We start from the raw sequence: 25,670 nt of genomic DNA, 5'->3' as shown, positions 1-25,670 counted from the left end.
TCTGCAAGATAAATCTTAAACTGAACCTAAAATGTGAATGTTTATAAAGGGACCGGGCCATCTTGGTCACTTCCCGATGGTCTGATGCCTAGACCCTAGAGCACTAAAGCAATACATCACTCATCCCTTTACCCTTACCAAGTTCACACATATTGTAAACTACGTTTTCATATAAGCTCTGAATCGTAAGTAACTGAAAAGAGAAAAACTGTGTGTGAAAACTCGTTTTAGAGAACATTTAGAGAATTTATAAAGGTCCATGTTTCACTAACTTGATTTTAAACATATTTTCATGATTTACAGAAAAATGGTGGGTGGTGGAACATTTTAATGCTCGTATCTGTTAATAGCTCATAAATCTTGACTTACTATGTCCATTTTTGGATATGTAGCAAAAACCTTGTTGAGTAGCGTGGCACGATAGCTAAATTTGGTGATCCTAGAGATAGCATTGGCTCGTCCGGGTTGATGTAACCCTTCATAGAGGTCACGTAATTGTACTTATCGGTTGCTACTGTTCATTTGGTGACAGATTTGAGCTCCCTATAGTGGACCAGATCGATTTCAGTTCTTGTCGGCGATCTTCTTGGCCTTCATTGCGCGCTAGACCTCTTCATTCCACCACCAGACCTATTTGTCAATGAAACGCATTCCTAGTTCCGTCACTCTTACAATTTCTTTCATACTCTATCGAATTCGTGCAGCGATCACATTCCACGTATCCTTCACAAGGCAGTCGGTATTCAGGAGGGGCAGATGATGTCCATGAAGCTTCCACCCCTTGATGCGTTCTGTGACGGTCACAGGTCGGACAGGTGGGCGAAGGTGAAGCTGAAATTCAAGAACCAGGAGCCTGATATTGTCCATTACTAGACGCAGACTCTTCAACACCCAGTAATAGATTTGCGACTTGTGACTATGTGAATGTGGGAAAGCGTTTCTTGAAGAAAGCATTTGCAATTGTCAAGTTGCATTCCAACGCGTGTTCCCAGCTTCATTACGCACGCTAAACTCGAATCTACCATGTACTCATTTGAAACCCTCCCTTAAGGAGCCATCTTAGCTGTCGAGGTTTCCACCGATTAACAGATGTTCGCTGGCGTCAATAGAGAGGATGTATGGCTACAGTTATGTCCAAAATCCATCTTGATTTTTACTGGGCATCCTACCTGTGGAGAATAGCAAGAAACGATGCGTACTATTCTTGACCCGGTGACACCTCGGATGCCAATCAAGCGATCTGATATACGGTCTACGTAGGTGATGTCACTCACAATCTCTCGTAGACGGCAACTGCCACACCATTTCGGCAGGATGTTGTGCTATAGGGCCTAATACAGGAGCTTGCATCCTTCACCAATGTCAAAGGCTTTCGGGTCTTTCTTACTGGATACAAGCAATGTCTACCAGTCGTAGTTCGAGTGTTTCGGCCAACTTGCGGCTGCGACCAGTGATTGTACCAATGTTGATCATCGCAGATCAGCTAATTTGGCCTCGCTTCTTTAACATGCTCCAGCCTCGGGTAGGAAGCCCACCCACATTTCTCATACTTATCGGGCGGCATCGTATTTCTGAAGGCTACAAAAGAAAAAAAACTTCGGCACTCCATGTAGTACGATGTCATGTTAAAGATATCTGGTGGCACATTTGGTATCTACCCGACAAAATACATTTAAAAATCAGTCAAAGGCCACCAAATATTTTTTCTATTTGCTATTGCGTTTTTACGGAGTGAAACGGAACACAGAAATTGACATTCAGGCAACCTAGATGGTACCATGTCAATATGCCGGCATGTTGTGGCCGAGGCCATTCAATTATTAGTTTCATTATTATTTTACTTTAATTTTGCCATTGGGGCTAATACCTCTATTTACAAATAACGCATACTGTGTATGTATGTCCACCCCACTTCCCGTTCCTCTACGGCGTAGGGTTTGAAGCGAGTTTTTACGACCGGATGCCTTTCCTGACGTTAACCTCATCAGAGGAGTTCATGACATGATATATGGTAGTAGGGAGGGAAAGGGTGAAACCCGGCGTCGGCACATAGCCTACTCCTGTTGAAGAGCACCAAGTGGTCCGCTCAAGGCTTTATGTCCCCATCCGACGGACGAATCACCATCAACAGCGTCATATGCCCTCACTCCGTATGAGCACTGCAAAGAAGTTTGAAAATTAATCCATGCTTTTGGAACGCAATTTAGTTATCAGATATTGTATACCAACACCTCCCATGTCCTTTCCTACCGGCCAACCTTCCGATGGTGAACCACGGTGTCAGACAATATAGACTTCGTGCCTTAACGATCATGCCCACCAGGTAGGCTACAAATAAAGCATACTGATTGACTAATTAATTGATTTACTTTCTGGTGTCTAGAAACACTCTCAAACACTTTCGAAGAGTAAGGTTAATTACAGGGGCAAAAGATCCACAAGAGTCGACGCCCCGAACAAATAGCATTTAAAAACAGGTAAATTATTTTGGGATGGACCGAACCCCTCTTCCTGCCAAATTTTCATACCCAATAGGGCTGACGGTCGAAGCTTCCCTTCCAAATCTGCTCCCTGGATACGCCCCTGCCTGTGGTTGCTTCTCTTTTTGAAGATTCTTTATGTCCGCCTTTCCACGAGTATCTGGTAGTCTAAAGCAAGCTTTAGTTACCAATACCCGAGAAATTTCTCTTATTGTTGTTGAGTACAGGTAGAGATAAAAAAAGGCATTCCGATGATAAAGCTAAAGGTGTCGGTCACATGTAGATGAACTTGAGAGCACAACCTCCACGATATCAAAGTTTGACCAGCGAAAGGACTGGTTGGTATATTTTAACTACTGAATATTCCAAGGTTCAGTTATAAGAGTTTTACAAGCAGCAGTAGTTTAGAATCGTAGTTTACAAAAGTCAGCTATGAAAGTCGATCATTCTAACTGGTGTACAAACGTGATTACTTATTCATACTGAATAATAACTGCACAAATAACAGTGCTGAATATATTTCGACGTGCTAATAGTTCTAAAGAAATACGACCTGAAACGGCGTTATATTACAAACCATAAATGGAAAATGAAAGACACTTGGGTGAATTCAGAATAAGTTTTTCTATTTGGTTCTACGTCTTACCGACACATACAAGCCTCATGGTGACACGAAGTATGTTGCCATTTGAAGAAGAGACTCTTCCAGCTAAATTCTGTGTTTACTAAAATCAAAAAGTCAGTCTTTTCCACTAGCACGGATTTTCTATGGCTAGAGTACCATTAGCTAATGACGGAGTCAAGTTGAAACACAGGATCCTCTGAGATCTCTGAAGTTAAGCACCATTGGGCGTTTGTGAGAAGAGGAGCGAAAAGACACGGACCAACCACCCTACCTCAAGTAAACTCCTGTTTAAGATGCCTGATCATTAGCCCCTAGCTTTGCTAGCTGGCAATGACTAGAACACCAATGTCCAGGTTAGGGTAAAGCATAGTTTATATATATATATATATATATATATATATCATTAATTACTTTTTAAGTACTTTTTGGCTAATGGTTTAATGATACACCAGATCAGAGAAGCTGTTTTCCGACTATGGGATTGGAGAGGGCTAGGCTGGGAAGGAAGTGACCGTGGCCTTAATTAAGGTGTATACATAGGAAATACCTGGTTTGAAAATGGGAAATCAGGGAAAAACATCTTCAGGGCTGCTGACATTGGGTTTCGAACCAAATATCGCCTGAATGAACTCTAACAGTTTCATGACCCGAACCGCGCAGCCAAATCGCTGTCACCATTCAATAATTGTGAATTAAGAATGGTGGGATAAGATTTTAGGGCCATTTAGTTGAAACAAATACCATATATATTTCAAACAGTGCTCCTTTCCCAACCATGAAAACAAATGGTCGGCTTTGTTGGTAGTTATAGTAAATGGTATCATTGTTTAGATCTGAAACGGGTAAAACTTATCAACTCGATTTCTTCTGGTGTTGAAAACTTGGTCGATACTATTGATGAATTGAACTCTGGAGTTCGAGCTCCGTTATCATGATTTTGTAAGTTTTCTGCATAAGATTACTTTTTGAATTAATTCCTTGAACCAGAGTACTGAACCTCAACTAATTCATTTACTATAACTTCGTAAACTTCGTTGTTAATCCGCCATTAGTACATCTCATGACCAAGTAATTGGTTTTCACTTACCTTTAGAACAGAAGGCATCGATAGGAGTTATACATATTTTCGATTCTGGTGGCAATGTTCCGAGTTGGTTTTCTTTGTGTAGTGCAGTGGCCAACCGACTCGCTTGTACGGACACCAGGTTTCCACCGACACCGTTCATTACGGGCTGGAAGATTGCGATACCAGAGTAACTGGCCATTAGGATTCCCAGGATTAGGCCACCAAACCTGCAAAGAAAGGAAATTAATAATTTAATGTTATTGGCTTTAAGTTCCACTAACTACTTTTCCGGTTTTCGGAGACGCCGATGTGCCGGAATTTAATCACGCAGGAGTTATTTTACGTGCCAGTAAACCAACCGACAAGAGGCTGACGTATTTGAGCACCAAATAAAGAAAAACTGTCTGTTTAAGCCTTACCCCTCTCATTATCATCTCGCTGGGATCTGAACGTCAGTACAACAACAACAACAACAACAACAACAACAACAATAATAATAATAATAATAATAATAATAATAATAATAACTTAAATGTTCAGCGTGAGTGAAAGCATTTCTCACAGTGGATGTAAAGCTGCACGAGATTTGTCTCGTTAATGTGATTAAGCAGATTCGTAATTTGCACACTAAATAATTAAAACTAAACACGGAAAGTTACAACTATTAAATTAAGTGTAGAGTAAAGTCTTGTTTTCGGTTTAGGAGCTGATAGATAAGGGCGATTGATAACCAGTCTTGTCCCTTGACTTTCCGTGTTTTGCACTGTAAGTCTTCGAGATGGCAGCGGGTTCAGAATTTGGGAAAGCTGTTGAATATTGCCTAGAGTCGTACTGAAATTAATTCATTGTTTCATTAATCTTAAATTATGTATGAATGCGTGGGAAGTAGGAAAAGAAAGAACGTTACCATTTAATAGTCTTTCGCTTACAGATTAGGCTGTAATAATGTAATATTTAGTTTTCAAGTGTGGGATTTCAACATTCTAAATTTAATCATGTATGATTTTTGTACGTTTTCAACTTGTGTAAGTTATGTTTATTTTTTACCACAGTCGGTATATTTTATATGTATGTATTTTTACTTTCATAATACACTCCCGAAAAAACTTGCAACACCCTAAAAGAGTAATGCGCAATGAAACGTAGGTGCAATAGTTGCTTGCAGGAGGATTGTAGTTGAATTGACAGCGTTTCAAGGACATCGGCACACAGATGACGCGGTGCCATTAACTTCGTTGTGCCGTGTCCAACCACGTAACAGACAGCATCGTATGTGCCTAGAAGTTTGAATTTTGTTTGTTTTGGTGTGTAGTAGTCAAACTACAGTCATGCCTCGAAAAATATTCTTTTGCCTCTGTTATGCAATTACCGCAGTTTGAGTGAGGTCGCATCGAGGAACTTCGTGTGGCGGATTGGAGATACCGACTGATTGTAGCACAAGTTAATCATGACACAGCTTATACCCTCACCTTGGCGCGATTTACAGTTGTCGGTGACTCAGTTTACACAATCTCCTTGGCGCAATTTACAGATGTCGGTGACTAAGTTTACACCATCTCCGTGGCGCACTGTACATATGTCGGTGATTCGAGTTTACACCATCTCCTTGGCGCACTGTACATAAGTCGGTGGCTAAGTTTACACCACCTCCTTGGCGCAGTTTACATATATCGGCAACTCAGTTTACACCATCTCCTTGGCGCACTGTACATATGTCGGTGATTCAAGTTTACACCACCTCCTTGGCGCACTGCACATATGTCGGTGATTCAAGTTTACACCATCTCTTGGGCGCACTTTACATATGTCGGTGATTCAAGTTTACACCATCTCTTGGGCGCACTTTACGTATGTCGGTGATTCAAGTTTACACCATATCTTTGGCGCGTTTTACATATGTCGGTGATTCAAGTTTACACCATCTCTTTGGCGCAGTTTACATATGTCGGTGACTAAGTTTACACCACCTCCTTGGCGCAGTTTACATATGTCGGTGACTCAAGTTTACACCATATCTTTGGCGCGTTTTACATATGTCGGTGATTCAAGTTTACACCATCTCTTTGGCGCAGTTTACATATGTCGGTGATTCAAGTTTACACCATCTCTTTGGCGCACTTTACATATGTCGGTGATTCAAGTTTACACAATCTCCTTGGCGCACTTTACATATGCCGGTGATTCAAGTTTACACCATCTCCTTGGCGCTCTGTACATATGTCGGTGACAAAGTTTACACAATCTCCTTGGCGCACTGTACATATGCCGGTGATTCAAGTTTACACCATCTCCTTGGCGCTCTGTACATATGTCGGTGATTCAAGTTTACACCATCTCCTTGACGCTCAGTACATATGTCGGTGATTCAAGTTTACACCATCTCCTTGGCGCAGTGTACATATGCCGGTGATTCAAGTTTACACCATCTCCTTGGCGCTCTGTACATATGTCGGTGATTCAAGTTTACACCATCTCCTTGGCGCACTGTACATATGTCGGTGACTAAGTTTACACCATCTCCTTGGCGCTCTGTACATATGTCGGTGACTAAGTTTACACCATCTCCTTGGCGCTCTGTACATATGTCGGTGACTAAGTTTACACCATCTCCTTGGCGCACTGTACATATGTCGGTGACTAAGTTTACACCATCTCCTTGGCGCACTGTACATATGTCGGTGACTAAGTTTACACCATCTCCTTGGCGCTCTGTACATATGTCGGTGACTAAGTTTACACCATCTCCTTGGCGCACTGTACATATGCCGGTGAATAAGTTTACACAATCTGCTTGGCGCAGTTTACATATGTCGGCGACTCAGTTTACGCCATCTCCTTGGCGCAGTTTACATATGTCGGTGACTCAGTTTCCCTTTTCAGGAGAGGAATGAGAACTTCATGTAGTAGTAATATTAGTGGGATCTGGAGCGAGGTCACCATTCTGAGTCATCCGGCATGTGCCATTTTGGGTTTAGATTTGGTCTCCGGGCGGGCCAGCCCAGTTAAAACCATTGGCTTACAGAGCCCACTTTATGACAGAGCATTATCATGTTGGTTTGAACAATGGTCATCACCGAACATATTTTTCTCGGTAGGCAGTACGAAAGCATTCGAAATATGTTGATATACTTTTGTGTTTACAATGCGATGCAGTCTACAAAGTGCCCCTGTTCATGCAGTGAGAAACATTCCCACCTCCTTACCTCCTCCAAACTTCCGGCCAGATCGTGATGCTGCTGTGGTCGTACCTTCACGCTTCCATTTTACTATTACATCACTGACAGTCAAAGTGGGTACAATTGTAAGGTTAGAAATATGTCTTGCATATTTCCTGCTCATGAGGCAACCAATGATTACCCCACGTTGGAAGTCACTAAGCTCACCTGCCCTACCCATGTTGCTGTTCCTTAGCTGTACTGAATTTTACAAACCACCTTGCCACTTTTATGCATACCAGTATGATGCCCCTGTTATTTACTAATGTACAGGGGTTTTCGGATACTTTAGGGCACATAGTGAATGCCAACACTTATGACATGGAATATTCAGATTCTTGTCCGTCCGATGGAAATCTGGCGATGCTGGTTGCTTCTGACAGCGAATCTAAAGAACATCATGAAGTCCCTTCAATATTATTCAAGGTTTTGCGAAGGCCCTGCCAGTATACAAAGAATATAAAGGTTAGTTATTAAGCATTATTTTTTAAATCAATATTTGGTTTTGTAATATTTCTTGCCATTTTCCCGGTAATATTTAATTAATTCGTATTATTTAACGAATATGTAAAAATAGTGTGTCTAGAACCCTGCAATACAAGCAATCCATTTTGGACCGTTTCTTGTCGACATGACTGCTGCCTAGCGAGATGACGTTTCGATATCGGAGTGCTAATGTGTTCAGCGTAACGACATTCTGAGCAGTACTGCTTGGCTTTCGTGACCGGCCCCACTGCCTCTAATTTTGTGAGGCTCCTCAATTGACCTCTCGAGGCTGAGAGAATCTCGTTCAAGCCTCCAGTACAGAATTAAAAATCTATGGACTGGCTGAGAATCGAAGACAGGTCCTCTGGGAAAGAGGCAGGCACACTTCCCTGACTGTCAAATAGAGCATCAATATTTACCCTTATATATAACTTATGCGTATATTATGAAATTGAATTTTAATAATTATAGTTAATTATGTATACTGTATCACTTCATTCCTTATATCTGCTACTAGAATTAGTGATCTTTATTCTATTAAAGAAATGAGTGTTGTAGATAAATAGTACTCACGTGCTGATCAACATCGCTAGTATAACTGGAGTCCAGCCAGTGTAGAGGACGGAATTCGTGTACTTATTCTTCTTCGCTATCCATACCCAGAAGGGTATCACCAGTATGTAACATACGACAATTACGGGCGATATCCAGTTGGCTCTATCTGAAATGGTCAATTGTGTGGTCATGAGAAGAAAGAAAGATCTGAGAGTCAATTTAGTTATTTTCAAGAAATGTTTTTTAGTCCTTACCCATTGCGTCATACATCAGAGAAGCAACCCAGGATAGCAACGCCAAGGAAGTAATGTCACCCAGGCTGGCTGCTATAGGAGTAGCCACATTGTCGGGGTTGATCCTGAAGCACCGAGATATCACAATTACCGTGGCCGTGATGAGTCCTGCGAGGCAGATACGTGTTATTTTAGATTTATCGATCTGTCTATCTCTATCTATCTATCTATCTATCTATCTATCTATCTATCGAGAACATGTTTTCACTCTATGATTATGAGCAATATTAGTCTACAAATACAATCACGTTCGAGGTAACAGTGAAATACGCCTTAGTCCTTCCTCACGTTTAAAGCGCTGTTTTTTCCTACTAGTGGTCTAAATAGAGTCAAGTGAAGAGGAAATTCCATGAGACTATGCGTTCAAAATTTTTAATATTTTACAGCTTGGTATCGGACAACGTACTAATATGTTCCCTCTTCAACATATTACAAAATAAGTACAGCAGAGCGAATTTCTAGTAGTGGGGAATTATAGTTCACATGTGTGTCTTCAGAGAGACACACAGTTCAGATAGCAGTGCGTTAAAGTTTCTAAATGTACGGGTATATCGTTGAGAGGAAGTGAAGTTCTAGCCTATTTTCTTGAGTTAAATATGCTGAAATTGAATCTCGAGTGAATGTTACAATAGGAATTTTTAGAATTAAAGTAGGTATGCAGTCTTTCTTCTCGACTTGAATTCTGGCAATTTAGCCTGTTTAATTGTGTGTGTAGTAGTATTACTTAGAATATAAAACATAGCTGTGGTATTTTAACTATCCAATCCTCGGTAATTACCAGTTGAGGAAGGGGAAGTGATGACGTCTGATTACATTTAATGGGACACATATGATACACTGTACTCTGATAACGATATCTTATAACTAGAAGTATTCAAACATTAAAAGATTACGGAAGTTCCTTATTGGAGCAACACGCAATTTTATCATTTGTAGAACAGCACTTCGGTGAAGCAGGAAAAAAGTACCTCGCTCAACCCATCACAGAAGATGAAGTATATAAGGCGATACACGCAGCAAGTAACAGGTCCGCACCAGGCCCCGATGGTCTTACATACATTTTCTATAATAACTACTTGAATATAATCAAAACTGCCTTTGCGGAGACAATGGAAATACTTTTATAAAAATTGGCAGAATATACCAGGTTCAATATTATCAGACTTCTGTCCAATAATAATAATAATAATAATAATAATAATAATAATAATAATAATAATAATAATAATAATAATAATAATAATAATAATAATACCGCTTATATGATATTTATAAACGTAATTGCAAGTCAGATAATGCCCTAAATGGAAAGAGTCATCCAGCAAGATTAGATATGTGGTATTTCAAATAGAGAAATAACTCTCCAAACTATAGAGAACACAGTGTTTGTGAAAACTATACGGATATGCCGGGTAGCATTTTAAGTCTGGCTTTTCAAAAAGCTTTCGGACGAGGACATTATGGACACTTGCTGGCTGTGATGCGACGTATGGTATTCCCAGATCATACATAATTTTTATACCAATCTGCTCACTCTAGAACCTTTCCTTTGCATTTGTGCATAGGAAAATGAACACAAAGAAAAACGTTCTAATGGACTGCATATTCATGTGTGTCTTGGAGGCGTGACCATGCTTAACGAAAATAATGGATAGGAAGAGCATTGTCAGATACGCGGTATTGCTCGAGCCAAAAGTCCATACAGTATCATGTCTTTAAGTACGGGCCGTGAAAGTATCAATGGCAATATTTTAATATTATTACGTTTCGCAGTGACTGTGCTTTGCGTCATCATAAGAAAATATCGACTGTCCACGAGAAAGGCTAAAATAAATAAATAAATAAATAAATAAATAAATAAATAAATAAATAAATAAATAAATAAATAAATAAATAAATAAATAAATAAATAAATAAATAAATAAATAAATAAATAAATAAATAAATAATAAAAACCTAAATTAAATTATTTAATAAGTAATGAATTCAATTCCAAGACCAACCAAGCACGGATATAGATACAACTTCACTATTTATACCATAACGTTATTATTACTTGCATATGTTCAAACCCAAGAGCTGCACAGTTGTGTTATTTAAAGTGGAAGTTGAAATCAGGAGTTCTTTATACTTCGTATTAGAGACCGGTTGAGACCTATGAAATTGTAGGAAACAGTGTTAAAATAACAGTAAGTGATATTATAATGATAATAATTTTCAGATAGTTACAGTTCTTTCAAGACTGTCAGATATAATACTACTGGTAAATAATTGGAAATAGTTTAAATAACGTAATGCCTTATTCAACACTCAGTGACCCCCCTGTTAAGTCAGATAGCTACTTATCAATCATCATGAGTCGGATTTTACTTACTGTAGAGTGGCTAGCTCATTTCGTCCCTCCTTCAACCAGCAGCATGTGGTCTACTCGTGCAAGCGTTGACTAAGCCCATGTTCCTTAACTCTGAGTTCTCACGGGATCTGGTGTGCCAAGATGGCTACGCTGTCGACTATATTTTCATTGAGAGACCATTATTACAGCAGTTTTCTGCAACGTGTGGACGTGCATCAAAATTTGGTACTGTGAGAAATTCTACGGCATCCGAGATCAGGTGCAGACGAAAAAGGTGAAAAATCGTAAACTAGCATGCTATGTTTTTTCATAATATTTGTTGTGTATTATAGAGTGCATTCATGATTTCTGGGTGATAGGGAAAAGACCAGTAAGTGAAAACATGACCCCCTCCTTTCCTGGCCTTATATGAACTCATAAAACGATCACTACTGAACTCACTAAGGGTTGGGTCGGCTCATCTGACTCAAGAGTATGTCCGACGTTTTGCACTAGACCTAGCGGCACTTCACTTTTTCTTAAAGCAGCCTCAGCAGTTCGTTTTCATATTGCCTTAGGATGCCGTGTTGCTCTCCGCGGCTCTTCCATGGCAGGACCTCTCTGTACTAGATGGTGTACATCTCGTCTACTAACGTGACCTTACCAGCGGAGCTGCTTTTGATCCATCTTCTCGCTTATGGACACAGCTTTAAAATATCTTCTCACCTGCTCATAGCGTACTTCGTCAAGTAAGGGTGACGCTTATTGACCACCGCATTTTCCGCATCTCTGTGACATGCGTTCGATGATCATGCTTTCTTCTGTCTTACCCAACATTCGGAGCCATAGAAGAAGTTTCTATAAGTACCACTCCTGAATACCAGTCTACAGGGCTGGTTACCTACTGGTGCAATACACTGGACGCAAAAACAACAAGCACCAAGTGGGCCATCATGTTTTCTGACACTTTATAGCCTTCCCAAAAATTCTTTAGTGCTAGGGATTAAGGATAGCAATGAAAATGTTTTCAAATGGCTTCAATCCAAGTAGGATGGTTGCGCAAAATAACACTCAAAGGGAGGATGAGCCCCTGAAGATACTCACTTCCTTACGAAGAGGTGCAGCTATGACACAACTTGAGCAAAAGAAGTGCTCTACTGACCAGTTGCCTTTTCTAGGGGAAAGTAAGGGTGATAAGTGTGGGTATTCCGAGCACGAAGGTAACTCCGATCACGACACTTTTTTTAGAAACGAGAATGAGAACAGTGATCTATATAGTGCGGACATCTACATGAAAGCGTCTGAAGCCTCCTGCAGAGCGGTCATGACATAGAGCAGCTTGTTTGCAGGGTGGCGGGACGTTCTGTGTTTCGTGAAATCTTCTTATTAGGAAGCTGAGTCGACAAATCAATCAATCAATCAATCAATCAATCAATCAATCAATCAATCAATCAATCAATCAATCAATCAATCAATCAATCAATCAATCAATCAATCAATCAATCAATCAATCAATCAATCAATCAATCAATCAAACAAACAAACAAACAAACAAACAAACAAACAAACAAACAAACAAACAAACAAACAAACAAACAAACAAACAAACAATCAATCAATCAATCAATCAATCAATCAATCCATCAAACAAACAATCAATCAATCAATCAATCAATCAATCAATCAATCAATCAATCAATCAAACAAACAAACAATCAATCAATCCTGATCTGCATTTAGGGCAGTCGCTCAGGTGGCAGATTCCCTACAGCCTACACTTCCCTCAAATCACCTCAACAAGTTCTAAGTGTCTTAAGGCCTGTCCTATCATTCTATCTCTTCTTCTGGTAAAATTTAACGAAATCGTTCTCCTCTCACCAATTCGATTCAGTATCTCTTTATTCCTGATTCGATCTATCCATCTCGCCTTCAGCATACTTCTGTAACACCACATTTCAAATGCTCCTATTCTTTTTATTTCTGGGGTAGTTGTGCCCATGTTTCACTTCCATACAATGTCACGCCCCAGATGAATGTTTTCAAAAAACATTTTTCTATATCAATGTTAGAAGTGAGTAAATATATTTTCTTATGAGACGCTTCCTTGCTTGTGCTGGTCTGCATTTTATGTCCTCCTTATTTCTGTTGTCAGTTACTCTTCTACCAAAGTAACAATATTCATCTACTTCCTTTAAGACTTCATTTTCTAATCTAATATTTCCTGCATCACCTGACGTTGTTCGACTGCACTCCATTACATTTGTTTCGGATTTATTTATTTTCATAGTGTACTTCTCCATGACTGTGTCCATACCATTCAGCAATATCTCCAGATCTTCTGCAAACTCAGATAAAATAATTTTCTTTGCAAGTTGTTTAACGTCGCACTGACTCATCCAAGGTTTTCGGTGACATAGTGCTGGGAATGGTCTAGGACTGGGGAGGTAGTGGCCGTAGCCGTAGTAAGGTACAGCCCCAGCACTTAACAGGTGTGGACATAGGAAACGGTAATAATATCATAGGCAAATCTCAATTTTGGTTTCCTCAATCACTACTGATCTGCATTTAGGTGGCAGATTCCCTATCTGTTGTTTTCCTAGCCTTTTCTTAAACGATTTCAAAGAAATTAGAAATTTATCGAACATCTCCCTTGGTAAGTTATTCCAATCTCTAACTCCCCTTCCTATAAACGAATATTTGCTCTTATTTTTCCTCTTGAATTCCAAATTTATCTTCATATTGTGATCTTTCCTACTTTTAAAGACACCACTCAAACTTATTCGTCTATTAATGTCATTCCACGCCATCTCTCCACTGATAGCCCGGAACACACCACTTAGTCGAACAGCTGAGAGGACTTTTCCTATTTGTGAAGCTCACAACCTGACTTTTAACCCCGTTTATCGTCATACCATTGCCTGCTGTCCATCTCAGAACATTATTGAGGTCATTTTGCAGTTGCTTACAATCTTGTAACTTATTTATTACTCTATACAGAATAACAAAATCTGCAAAATGCCTTATCTCTGATTCCACTTCTTTACTCATATCATCTATATATATAAAATAACATGTCCTGACTGACTGACTGATTCATCATCGCCGGGCCAAAACTACTGGACATAAAGAAATGAAATTTTGGGGATACTTTTATATTAGGGTGTAGGTGCTCACTAAGGGAGAATTTTTGGATATTCCGCCGCTAAGGGGTGAAAATGGGGGTGAATTTAAAAAAATGATATCCATATTTCAAAAACTTAAAAGTTTACAGACGTAAAAATTGGTATTTGGTATCTTCTTTAAAAATAAAAAACACGTAATTTTTGTTTTTGGAAAATCATGTTAAGGACAGGGTGGGGGTGGGGGGTTAAAAAGGGTTGAACACCTTTTATGACGAGACTTATATCTCAAAAACTGAAGATGTTACAGATATGAAAATTAATAATAAATAACAATGTTATTTGCTTTACGTCCCACTAACTACTTTTAAGGTCTTCGGAGACGCCGAGGTGCCGGAATTTAGTCCCGCAGGAGTTCTTTTACGTGCTAGTAAATCTACCGACACGGGGCTGTCGTATTTGAGCACCTTCAAATACCACCGGACTGAGCCAGGATCGAACCTGCCAAGTTGGGGTTAGAAGGCCAGCGCCTTAACCGTCTGGGCCACTCAGCCCGGCGATATGAAAATTGGTATTTGGAATCGGGAAATAGTGGGTTCGAACCCCACTGTCGGCAGCCCTGAAGATGGTTTTCCGTCGTTTCCCATTTTCACACCAGGCAAATGCCGGGGCTGTACCTTACTTAAGGCCACGGCCGCTTCCTTCCAATACCTAGGCCTTTCCTATCCGATCGTCGCCGTAAGACATATGTGTGCTGGTGCGACTTGAAAGCAAATAGATAGAAAACAAAGAAACACGTATTCTTGTGTTTTTGGATAATCCGACGAATAGGGAGTAAAAAATAAAATGGCGTATGGATTTTGGTGCCGGGAGTGTCCTCGGACATGTTCGGCTCGCCAGGTCCAGGTCTTTCCATTTGACACCCGTAGGCGACCTGCGCGCCGTGATGAGGATGAAATGACGATGAAGACGGCACATGCACTCAGACCACGTGCCAGAGAAATTAACCAATAATGATTAAAATTCCCGACCCTGCCGGGAATCGAACCCGGGACCCCTGTGACCAAAGGGCAGCACGCTAACCACTTAGCCATGGACCCGGACAATAGGGGGGTGAACAGGAGTGACAAACGGGGTGAATTTAAAAAAGACTATATCTGAAAGTTATCTCAGACACGTAACATATTACAGATTTGAAAACTGGTATTTGAAATTTCCTGTAAAAGTAAAGAAACGTAATTTTTTTCCGGGAAATCCACTTAAGGAGAACTGAAAAAGGGGGCGAATTTTAAAATTAGCATATCTACAGTATATCTCGAAAACTTAACATGTTGCAGACGTGAACATTGGTATTTGGAATCTTTAAATTTAAGGAAACACGTTTCTTTGGTTTTCCGAAAAAAACCCTTAACGGAAGGGGAGGGGGAAGAATTGAAAAATGAGTTGAATTATTTGTATGAGAAGGTGTATATATACTAGCTAATGTACCCGTGCTTCGCTACGGGATTCTCAGAAAGACTGAATTTGTGGTTTTCCTAACTGAAGTCAACATAGGTCATTACAAAAACGTCAGTAGGAATGTAGCGATTAATAGCAATGCTATCATATAAAGTACTCGATCAAATGAAAAATCGCACATTTTATCACTTTTAACGAACAGTACTACGGTACCGATCTAAAAGTCCAAACTTCCAGAGCAGGAATGACCAGGTCGCAGAGTGCCATGAATACTGCTCAGCCATTATTCCGTTAAATATGCACACTGCTCATTCCAATCAGTGGCTCAGAGTAGGGATTGTATAGCTCGAATGCTATGATGAACCAGTGTGTTACGTACCAGTATCAGAAAATTTATGAACCAGAGGAATGGCATGCTAAAGAAGAAAGTTATCTAACTCCCCAGCTTCTTCGCATCAATATTCAGGCAGGCTGTTATACTCTGTACGACTGGGCGAGTTGGGCGTATGGTTAGGGTGCGCAGCTCTGAGCTTGCATTCGGGAGATAGTGGATTCGAACACCACTGTCGACAGCGCTGTCGGTATTCCGTGGTTTCCCACTTTCACACCAGTCACACATCACCTTAATTTAAGGCCAAGGCCGCTTCCTTCACACTCCTAGCCCATTCCTATCCCATCGTCGCCATAAGACCTATCTGTGTCGGTGCGACTTAAAGCAAATAAAAACATACTTGGTATGCAACAGTAATCCTATCTACCGGAGATGAGCATCAACACAAGACACAAAGCACATCACAACAAACAATGTTCGATGTAATATTATTGCTGATCCATGTTTTGAGCTTTCTGTATTTTGTAGGCCTTCATATTCAGTTTTCTTTCGACTCTGTGATTTGTAAATTTTTTAATAGCGTAGACTGTAGTTCATTATTCTCCGACTTTACATAACGATTTTCATTAAATTCTGTTTACCCATTTTCTCGTGACCCGGCGCTGATATGGACTTAGTAACAAAACTTCAACTTCATGAATATCTTTGTGATCACAGCCGGTACGGTAACAATGTATAAGACATTAATGATCGGAAATCGAATACTATATAACCTTAGTTATGCAGTATTTATCGATTACACATCTAACAACAAATATTTGAGAATTAAATTTTAGGCCTTCCCCTAAACTACCATTTTTCTCAGCGTGAATACAATTATTTATAGCCTAGATTGTAGCAACTTATTCTTCAACTTTGAATACCGATTTTCGTTAAAATAAGGCCACTAATAACATAAATATTGAGAATTAAATTTTAGGCCTTCCCCTAAACTACCATTTCATTCAGCGTGAATACAATTATTCATGGCGTAGATTGTAGCGGCTTATTCCCCGACTTTGAATACCGATTTTCATTAAATTCTCTTCAGCTGTTTTCACGTGATGCGTGTACAGACAGACAGACAGACAGACAGACAGACAGACAGACAGACAGACAGACAGACAGACAGACAGACAGACAGACAGACAGACAGACAGACAGAAATTACGGAAAATTAAAAAGAGCATTTCCTTGTTACTGTGGACATGACTGATATATAAATATCATCATTTTTAAATTCTGAGCAAAGTACAGACAAAACTCTTATTATATATATGCCAAAAAATCTAAAGCTGTTACAAAGGTGAAAACTGGTATTTGGAATCTCCTTTAAAAATAAAGACACATGTATTTTTGTTTTCGGAAAATATACTTAGATGAGGGTGGGGTTGGGGGAAGGGATGATCAAGTAGTTGAATTGTTTTTGTGGGGATACTTATGTATATCTCAAAAAACTGAAGATGTTATAGATGTGAGAATAGGTATTTGGAATCTCCTTTAAAAATAAAGAAACATTTATTTATTTTTTCGACTTGAGAGAAGACTGTTTCTCACATGTACAGTTCTATGTAGCATGGTCGTCTTAGCCCCAAAAGGTAATACCACAAACATGGTTTACAAAGAATTTCTGGGGTAAATGAAACTCAGTTTTTGTGTGAGTTTCTATACTTTAGGAATTTTCAGATAATATCTTCGTACAGAGCCTCCGTGGCTCAGACGGCAGCGCGTCGACCTCGCACCTCTGGATACTGTGTTTCAAATCCCGGTCACTCCATGTGAGAATTGCGTTGGACAAAGCGGGGGCGGGACAGGTTTTTCTCCGGGTACTCCTGTTTTCCCTGTCATCATTCATTCCAGCAAAACTCTCCATTATCTTTTCATAGCATTTATCAGTCATTCATAAATCACTTTGTGAGTGGCGTCCCCATCGTACCAATAGCCTACATATGCTTCATTCATTATATCCCTGACCGGTCAAAGACTGGAAAACAGGTTGTAGGTTTTCATTTTCATCTTAGTACAATGCTGAGGAACGACTACTTTGATCAAATTACGAAGTCCACGCGAGTGAAGCCGCGGATAATTGTTAGTTTTTATATATACAGTGGCGGTCAAAATAATAGAGCCACCTCTATTGACGAGATTAAGAACTAGGATATCTATTAGTTCGCAAAATCTCCACGAGTGCCGTGTTGTCAGTCCCTTTTAGACAATATCAGGGAAGACGTCGCTGCTGTCTGTAGTCGTGCGAAAGGAAGCGTTTGAGGTAGACGTTCGAAAAGAGGCATAAAGGTAAGAATTTTATGGGTCAAAATAATAGAGCCGTTTTACAGAGGTCCCGTTCAAATTGATTTTTTTGCAGTTGTTTTGGGGGCTAGTGATATTATTTGTCAACAAACCTCCACTCAATATTATTTTGTATGTAAACTGACGTTTGGTTTTGTTTACATTCTTCTAGATGTGCAGAGCAGAGCATACAAGTGATGATGGTCGTATAGTAATGTTCCGGATGTTCAAAATTGGGATATCCATGAATCAAATAGCCAAAGATTTACACGTTTCGCGAAAACGAGTCCAGAACGCCATTAGAGTGGCAAAACAAACAAAGCCGCAGGTGGGGAACAGGGGGTGTCCCGGTGTAACTACTCCTCGCGTAGACAGACTCATCACTAGGGAAGTAAAGAAACCCATTTTTGTCACCACCACGACTGAAAGCCGTTTTGTTTAGCGACAAAAATGATGATCAACCATCAACTTCAACGATTCAAAGACGACTGAGATCCGCAAAATTGAATGGGCGCATTGCGAGACAGGAGCCACATGTTTCAAAAGCTAATGTTCGGAAAAGGTTGGCCTTCGCCCGGAGAAATGAACACAAACCCAATATTTGATGGAGGAACATCCTTTCGTCCGATGAATCCAAGTATAATAGGTTTGCCTCAGACGGAAAAGTCTATGTGCGCTGCCCACCAAACCAGGAATTTAATCCCAAGTACACTTTAAAAACTGTGAAATACGGTGGCGGAAGTGTTACGGTATGGGGATGTTTTTCATGGTATGGCCTTGGTCCAATACACCGTATCAACGGCATAATGAACGCAGAAATGTACAACGACATCTTAGCAAATGTGATGCTGCCTTATGCTGAAGAGGAAATGCCGCTGAAATGGAAATTTCAGCACGATAACGATCCAAAGCATACTGCAAGGATCATAAGGCAGTTTTTTCAATATCACCATATCGAAGTATTAGAGTGGCCACCTCAATCCCCTGACGCATCATCCATCGAGAACTTATGGGAGATCGTAGACAAGAGAATTGACCGCTCAAAAGCTACGTCTTTAGATAAACTTTGGGAAGAAATCCAGAGAGCCTTGTATGCGATCAGCAGCGACGAATGCAGACGTTTAGTCGACTCTATGGGTAAGAGGTGCAGGGAAATCCTCAAAAATAAGGGTTACACCACGAAGTAATACTGCACTCCTATGCAAGAAACGACTGTTCCTGTAAATTTCATAAGACTTAGATCAAGTACAAAATATTTGTGTCAATTGGCTCTATTTTTTGACCCTGTGGTCTGGTATTATTTTGAATATTATTGATTAGTTTCAGTTGTGTTATCCATATAACTGACTGTGGTACAATGTGACTCTGTTGTAATGGTTCCTGTACAACGTAAAATTTTGTTTCCATCATAGTACAAACATGTGTAGTAATACATTTGCACTTTATTCTAAACCTTTGCCAGGTGGCTCTATTATTTTGACCACCACTGTATATAAGAAAACATGTAGGCCTTGAGGAATTCCTCTCTTAATTATTACAGGGTCAGATAAAGCTTCGCCTACTCTATTTTCTAGAAATATAGCAACACATTCAGTCACTCGTTTGTCTAGTCCAATTGCACTCATTTCTGCCAGTAGTCTTCCATGATCCACCCTATCAAATATTTTAGACAGGTCAGTCACGATACAGCCCATTTGACCTCCTGAATCCAATATATCTGCTATATCTTGCTGGAATCCTACAAGTTGAGCTTTTATCCTAAACATGAACTGCCTTCCATCGAACCAGTTATTAATTTTGCAAACATGCCTAATATAATCAGAAAGAATGCCTTCCCAATCCTTACATGGAACGCATGTCAAACTTACTGGCCTGTAATTTTCAGCTTTATGTCTATCGCCCTTTCCTTTATACACAGGGGCTACTACAGCAACTCTCCATTCATTTGGTATAGCTCCTTCATGCAAACAATAATCAAATAGGTACTTCAGATATAGTACTATATCCCAACCCGTTGTCTTTAGTATATGCCCAGAAATCTTATCAATCTTATCAATTAATTGTTAGGCGGGCTACGCATATTTATGTATAATAATAATAATAATAATAATAATAATAATAATAATAATAATAATAATAATAATAATTTTATATAATGCGATACCAGGGGAGGTAACAATGTGGGTATATTTGTTACAGTTGTAATACCTAACTTCACTAAGTGGTGGTGACGTATACTTTTCAATATAGCAAGTTCTTCATTAGTCATCGAAATTACCCCAACCTTGCTTTTATAACATACCTTAAATTTTAACTTTTAAAGTTTGTTTTATATTATACTGAAATACTGCAGGGTCAACTTTTAATTTTCGATTTTCCCAGGCAACGAAGCATGAACATAATAAAGATGAAGTCGAACTTGTTTTTGGCAATTTTTGTTTGCTTTACGTCGCACCGACAGATAGGTCTTATGGCGACGATGGGATAGGAAATGCCTAGGAAGTGGAAGGAAGCGGCCGTGGCCTTAATTCAGGTACAGCCCCGGCATTTGCCTGGTGTGAAAATGGGAAACCACGGAAAACCATCTTCAGGGCTTCCGACAGTGGGGCTCGAATCCACAATCTCCCGATTACTGGATACTGGCCGCACTTAAGCGACCGCAGCTATCGAGCTCGGTTTTTGGCAATTTGACAGAACTGATGTTGAAATACGAATTCAACGACCTAACAGAATTTCAAAAAAATTGAAACTGGCATTTAATACAGTGCAGAAACCAGGTAGGATTCTTGCGGAGAAGGGAGGAAAGCATGTTGGTACTTCAGTTAGTTGGAAATTGGGACGAAACAGAACTGTTGTTTGTGCTATGAGCACAGGTTGCATATATAACACCAATGTTCATTTATCAACGTCAGAGACTGAACAAGGCAATGAAGAATAATGACCCTTCAGGATCTTCTTACTAGTGCTTAAAGAAAGATGCATAAATGAGAAATTATTTGTAGAATAACTTCATCATTTCACAGAATTTTCCAAAGCTAATTTTGCTAATCCGGCGCTACTCATCCGACAAGTAATATGAAAGTCTTTGACTGATGCTAGACAATCATTCCAGCCACATTTCTTTGGATTTATATGAATTCTGTCTTTACCCCCTTATACATCACGCCGAATGCAACCACTCGATGTTGCTTTTTATTCGTCTCTTAAGAAGAGATCCTATGAAGGATGCAAGATATGGATGATAAATCATTCCCATGAAAAAATAATCCTTGATAAAATTTCGAAGCTATTTAATGCTACCTATACGAGACCGACAACCGTAGAGGAGACCGTTAATGGGTTCAGGAAAACGGGAATTTTCTCACTGAATCCTGACGTGCTTTCTGAAGAACACTTTCGACTATGTTGATAATGGAAGCGACTTCTCCATCGTATGGGGGTACTATTTCTGATTCTGCTTCCAGTAGTCCACAACCTTGATGCTCTTTTCAGAGTATATCTCCACTGCCAAAAGCGGTCACGGCAACGAATCCGAAGCTTACGAGACGGGAGAGTACCCAATCGGGAATATTAACTTCTACTACAAAATACTATTTTAACGAAGCCAGAGATAAGAAGTAAAATACAGAAAGAAAATAAGCGTCAGTTAGTTATCCCTAACACAGGTAGTTTCAAAACGTCTGGGGTTAAGCGTCAGTAAGTCGAAGAGTCCCGGAAGTCGAGGAAGAATTCTCGCAGGAAGATTTTCTGCGATAGTTGGTCGAGGAAACGTCTGTTGATGTCTGTGACGAGGATGCGTGCTATGACAAGAGTCCACAATTTTTAGCGAGAAAGACATTTGCATGCTATGTAGTGATTAAGGCCAGGTCAAGGAATTGTGGTACAGGTGCACTTTATGCTCAGATTGGATCCATGCAGCGTGCAGTGGCTATGGCACACTAAAATACTATGTGTGTGATAATTGTTCTAACAAGGGAAGTGTCAGGTAAGACAGGTCGAACCTGCCTTTGAATTTTGTTGACACAATCGTTGTACTATAGGAGAACAACGTGCGGAAAATCAGCCTCCATATTTAACTGCAAGTCTCCGAAATCATGTGGTGAATCTCTCATATAGAGCAATGTCCAGCTCCATGGCTAAATGGTTAGCGTGCTGGCCTTTGGTCACAGGGGTCCGGGATTCGATTCTCGGCAGGGTCGGGAATTTTAACCTTAATTGGTTAATTTCGCTGGCACTGGGGCTGGGTGTATGTGTCGTCTTCATTATCATTTCATCCTCATCACGGCGCGCAGGTCGCTTACGGATGTCAAATCAAAAGACCTGCATCTGGCGAGCCGAACTTGTCCTCGGACACTCCCGGCACTAACAGCCATACGCCATTTCATTTCATATAGAGCAATGGGATGTGACGCGAGTACTGTGCATGTACTTATCGGCTGGAGTGGACAGCCCTGGCGGCCGACGTACCCCAGGCCCGCACGCGCTAGTCAACTATGGCTTGTTTCACTGTACCCAGCGATAAACTAACGGTTTTGATGGTTGTTTTAAAGAAAGCAAGAGAATAAAAATGAGTTCCTCGGAGGATGACGTTTTAAATGCTATTAACGTAGCGGAGTTTGTAATGAGTTATTTCCGCGAAAATGCGTTTTTGTTTTCAGGAAAAATTAGCTACAAAGGAAAGGAAATGGGACAATATCTCATTGATTTGATGGAAAATAATCGTAGAGGAGTGTAACGTATTGAGTTTTCTCCACAGTGGAGACAGTGAAAGCGACCTAGGTATTCCATTTGTCAAAACCGTCTGTCGATCGCAAGCAAAGCTCTGGGTCCCAGTTCATAACTAGAATATGTCTCCGCGGAATCTAGTGCTACTCAGTGCCCACTGCCATCCAAATCGTCTAGTTCTAGTTATGTTGCTAGTCACGTAAAAAGTGTGGCAGAAAACATCAGTATGGAGTAAAGGAAGAGGGCAGTAAAATTCTGACTTAACGAAGGTGGTAAAACGCGATTATCACTTTCACACGTTCCACAAATATTTTGGATTAGTGAAGTCGGAGCGATATCTTCATTCGTGGAAAAAGCAGTTGGAAAATACGGGTATGTCGGCAAGTCCGATTGAACATTAAAACATCATGTATGAAAAACTATTCCTGTTTCCAGGGGCCAAGAAAAGGAAGGCGAAATGTAAGTGATGAAGATTTATGACTGTGGGATTTGGAAATTGCACGTGAATTATGTATCGAAAAAACGTAATATCTCCGCTTCTCATGCCTGGCTCAGGCGTGTCAAGAAACAACACAGAATTGGGAGTAGGAAAATTACGAAATGTGTATCCCGTTCGCATATTCAGGACGAAAAACAAAAGAATAAGGCTGCAGAAGAATTTCTAGAGACGGCTCGACAACGATTGTCAGTTACACCCCGTCCTCTACTTACAACCCTGATCAAAGCGGGTTCGAGAGCGAAGTGCGATCGAAAAGGACTTTCTTTTGTAGGTAAGAAAATAACCCACACGATAGCCAATTGGTTAGTTCACACATACATTCATACACCATAATACCAACAATCGGTACGGACGGTTCTTTGTTTCCTAAATAATTTATTGTACTGCAGGAGCCGGCCGGAATCTTCGGTTCTCTGGTTTAAAAAAATGTTTAAAGCAGGATAACATCGTTGTTATTGCCACAAAATAAGGAAAAAATGGGGAAAACAGGACTGAAATTATGGTTTGGAGAAGCCATTTTTGCATTCTCTGAAGACAACTGTGCCCTGCTTTTCGATTTGTGGACCACATACAGTGATATGACTTGTCATGAAGATATCCCTCCACGCAAAGCAATCGAACTGCTTCAGATTCCTCCAGGTACCACGGGCATAATTCAACCGTTAGACAAATTATTCTTCGGGCAGTGATAAGCTTTATACCGCCGATTAACAGAAATTCTTAAACTGGACTCCTTCATACATTTTCAGTTTTCATCTCCATGATTTCGGGATATAAAATATTTATCGTTTGCAACGATTTACACCACAGAGTGACTTCCTGAGTTCGTAGTGCCCACCAAATATTGTTCGCAGAAGAAGAAAGAAACGTGTGAAGAACAGTGCGACAATGAAGTTCTAATTCGTTGTGCTTGATGTACAAAGAACTTGTGTTATCATCATGCAATTTACACCAGTCATTTCTGCTATATTTTTGTGAGTGACAAGTGAGTGAAACGATACATCTTCAGAGCGGTTAGAGAGACTGCATGCACACCACAACTCCGAGCTGGCTCAGGGATATCCAGCTGCGCCACCCGTCATGCTTGCATACCAGGATTCCAGGTACAATTTCAGAGCCTTACAGTTAAATCTGGAGGTCGATTATCCGCACGCTATTCGCTTACAGTACAACGACTGTGTAAAAAACTATCAAGGTAGGTTTCGACCTGTCTTACGTGATACTTCCCTTGTAAGTGACTGGTCACTTGGTGCTTCATTTTCCGTGCTGTTCCTATGACTCTAAATTGGTTAAATGAATTACCCATGTTTTCGGGCAATTCCGATCAGTTGTAGGTATTGCAATACTCTCTATTTTCTCTATTAAGATTGTAACATTTTATGTACTACAACCTTGTAGATAACATGTCAATAAACAATCAACCATTTTGATTACCTGAAAATAAAAATAGTTGAGTTCTATGGGTCATCCCTGAAGTGATCGGAAATCTCCCACTATGCCCCTGATGTGTTCATGAGCTATAATGCAACGTACTCTTTCTAAACAAGGTTTAATATAAAGGATAAGAGTCTAACTCTGCAAAATGTTACTCAAAGGTATTTCATTCATATGGTGCAACAGTGTATTTTTTCACTCTCGTACCGATAATTCACAAGAAAATACGGGCACGACATATCCATGCTCAGAGTAGTATAATACAGTTACACAGGTAAGAAGCAAACAAGATCAAAGGAAGGTAAGTCACGAAACTATTCTTTAGAAAATAACTTTTGTTTGTAAACACACCTAATAAGTACGTAGAAATCATATCAAAAGAACTAAGTGGTTTGAAGTTATGATTGTAACAAAATGAAATGCAGCATGGCTTTTAGTCTCGGGAGTGTTCGGCTCTCCAGGTGCAGGTCTTTTGAACTGACTCCCGTACGCGACCTGCGCGTCGTGATGAAATGGTGATGAAGGCGACACATACACCCAGCCCCCGTGCCACCGGAATTAACCAATGATAGTTAAAATTCCCCGCCCTGCCGAAATCGAACCAGGGACCCCTGTGACCAAAGGCCAGCACGCCAACCATTTACCTATCAAGTCGGACATGATTATAACAATTTTGAGGAGATAAACAGTTTTCCCTCTGTCCTGAAAATTTTTATTGTTTAAA

The 25,670-nt window shown here is 40.1% G+C and overlaps 1 protein-coding gene across 2 annotated transcripts in view; it reads right to left on the bottom strand.

Moving 5' to 3' along the window:
* The window catches only part of LOC136862778 (solute carrier family 41 member 1), a 204,860-nt gene that overhangs the window by 23,032 nt on the left and 156,158 nt on the right, over nucleotides 1-25,670 (bottom strand). For both annotated transcript variants that reach the window (XM_067139032.2, XM_067139031.2), the window contains exons 5-7: nucleotides 8,682-8,828; nucleotides 8,446-8,593; nucleotides 4,193-4,398 (exon numbers count right to left, since the gene is read on the bottom strand). In XM_067139032.2, the coding sequence (XP_066995133.1) occupies nucleotides 4,193-4,398; nucleotides 8,446-8,593; nucleotides 8,682-8,828 (501 nt within the window). The remainder of the gene's footprint in view (nucleotides 1-4,192; nucleotides 4,399-8,445; nucleotides 8,594-8,681; nucleotides 8,829-25,670) is intronic.

The sequence above is a fragment of the Anabrus simplex genome, chromosome 2 (genome assembly GCF_040414725.1).
Source record: "Anabrus simplex isolate iqAnaSimp1 chromosome 2, ASM4041472v1, whole genome shotgun sequence".
Classification (NCBI taxonomy): Eukaryota; Metazoa; Arthropoda; class Insecta; order Orthoptera; family Tettigoniidae; genus Anabrus; species Anabrus simplex.
This window is presented reverse-complemented; position numbering and strand designations above follow the sequence as displayed.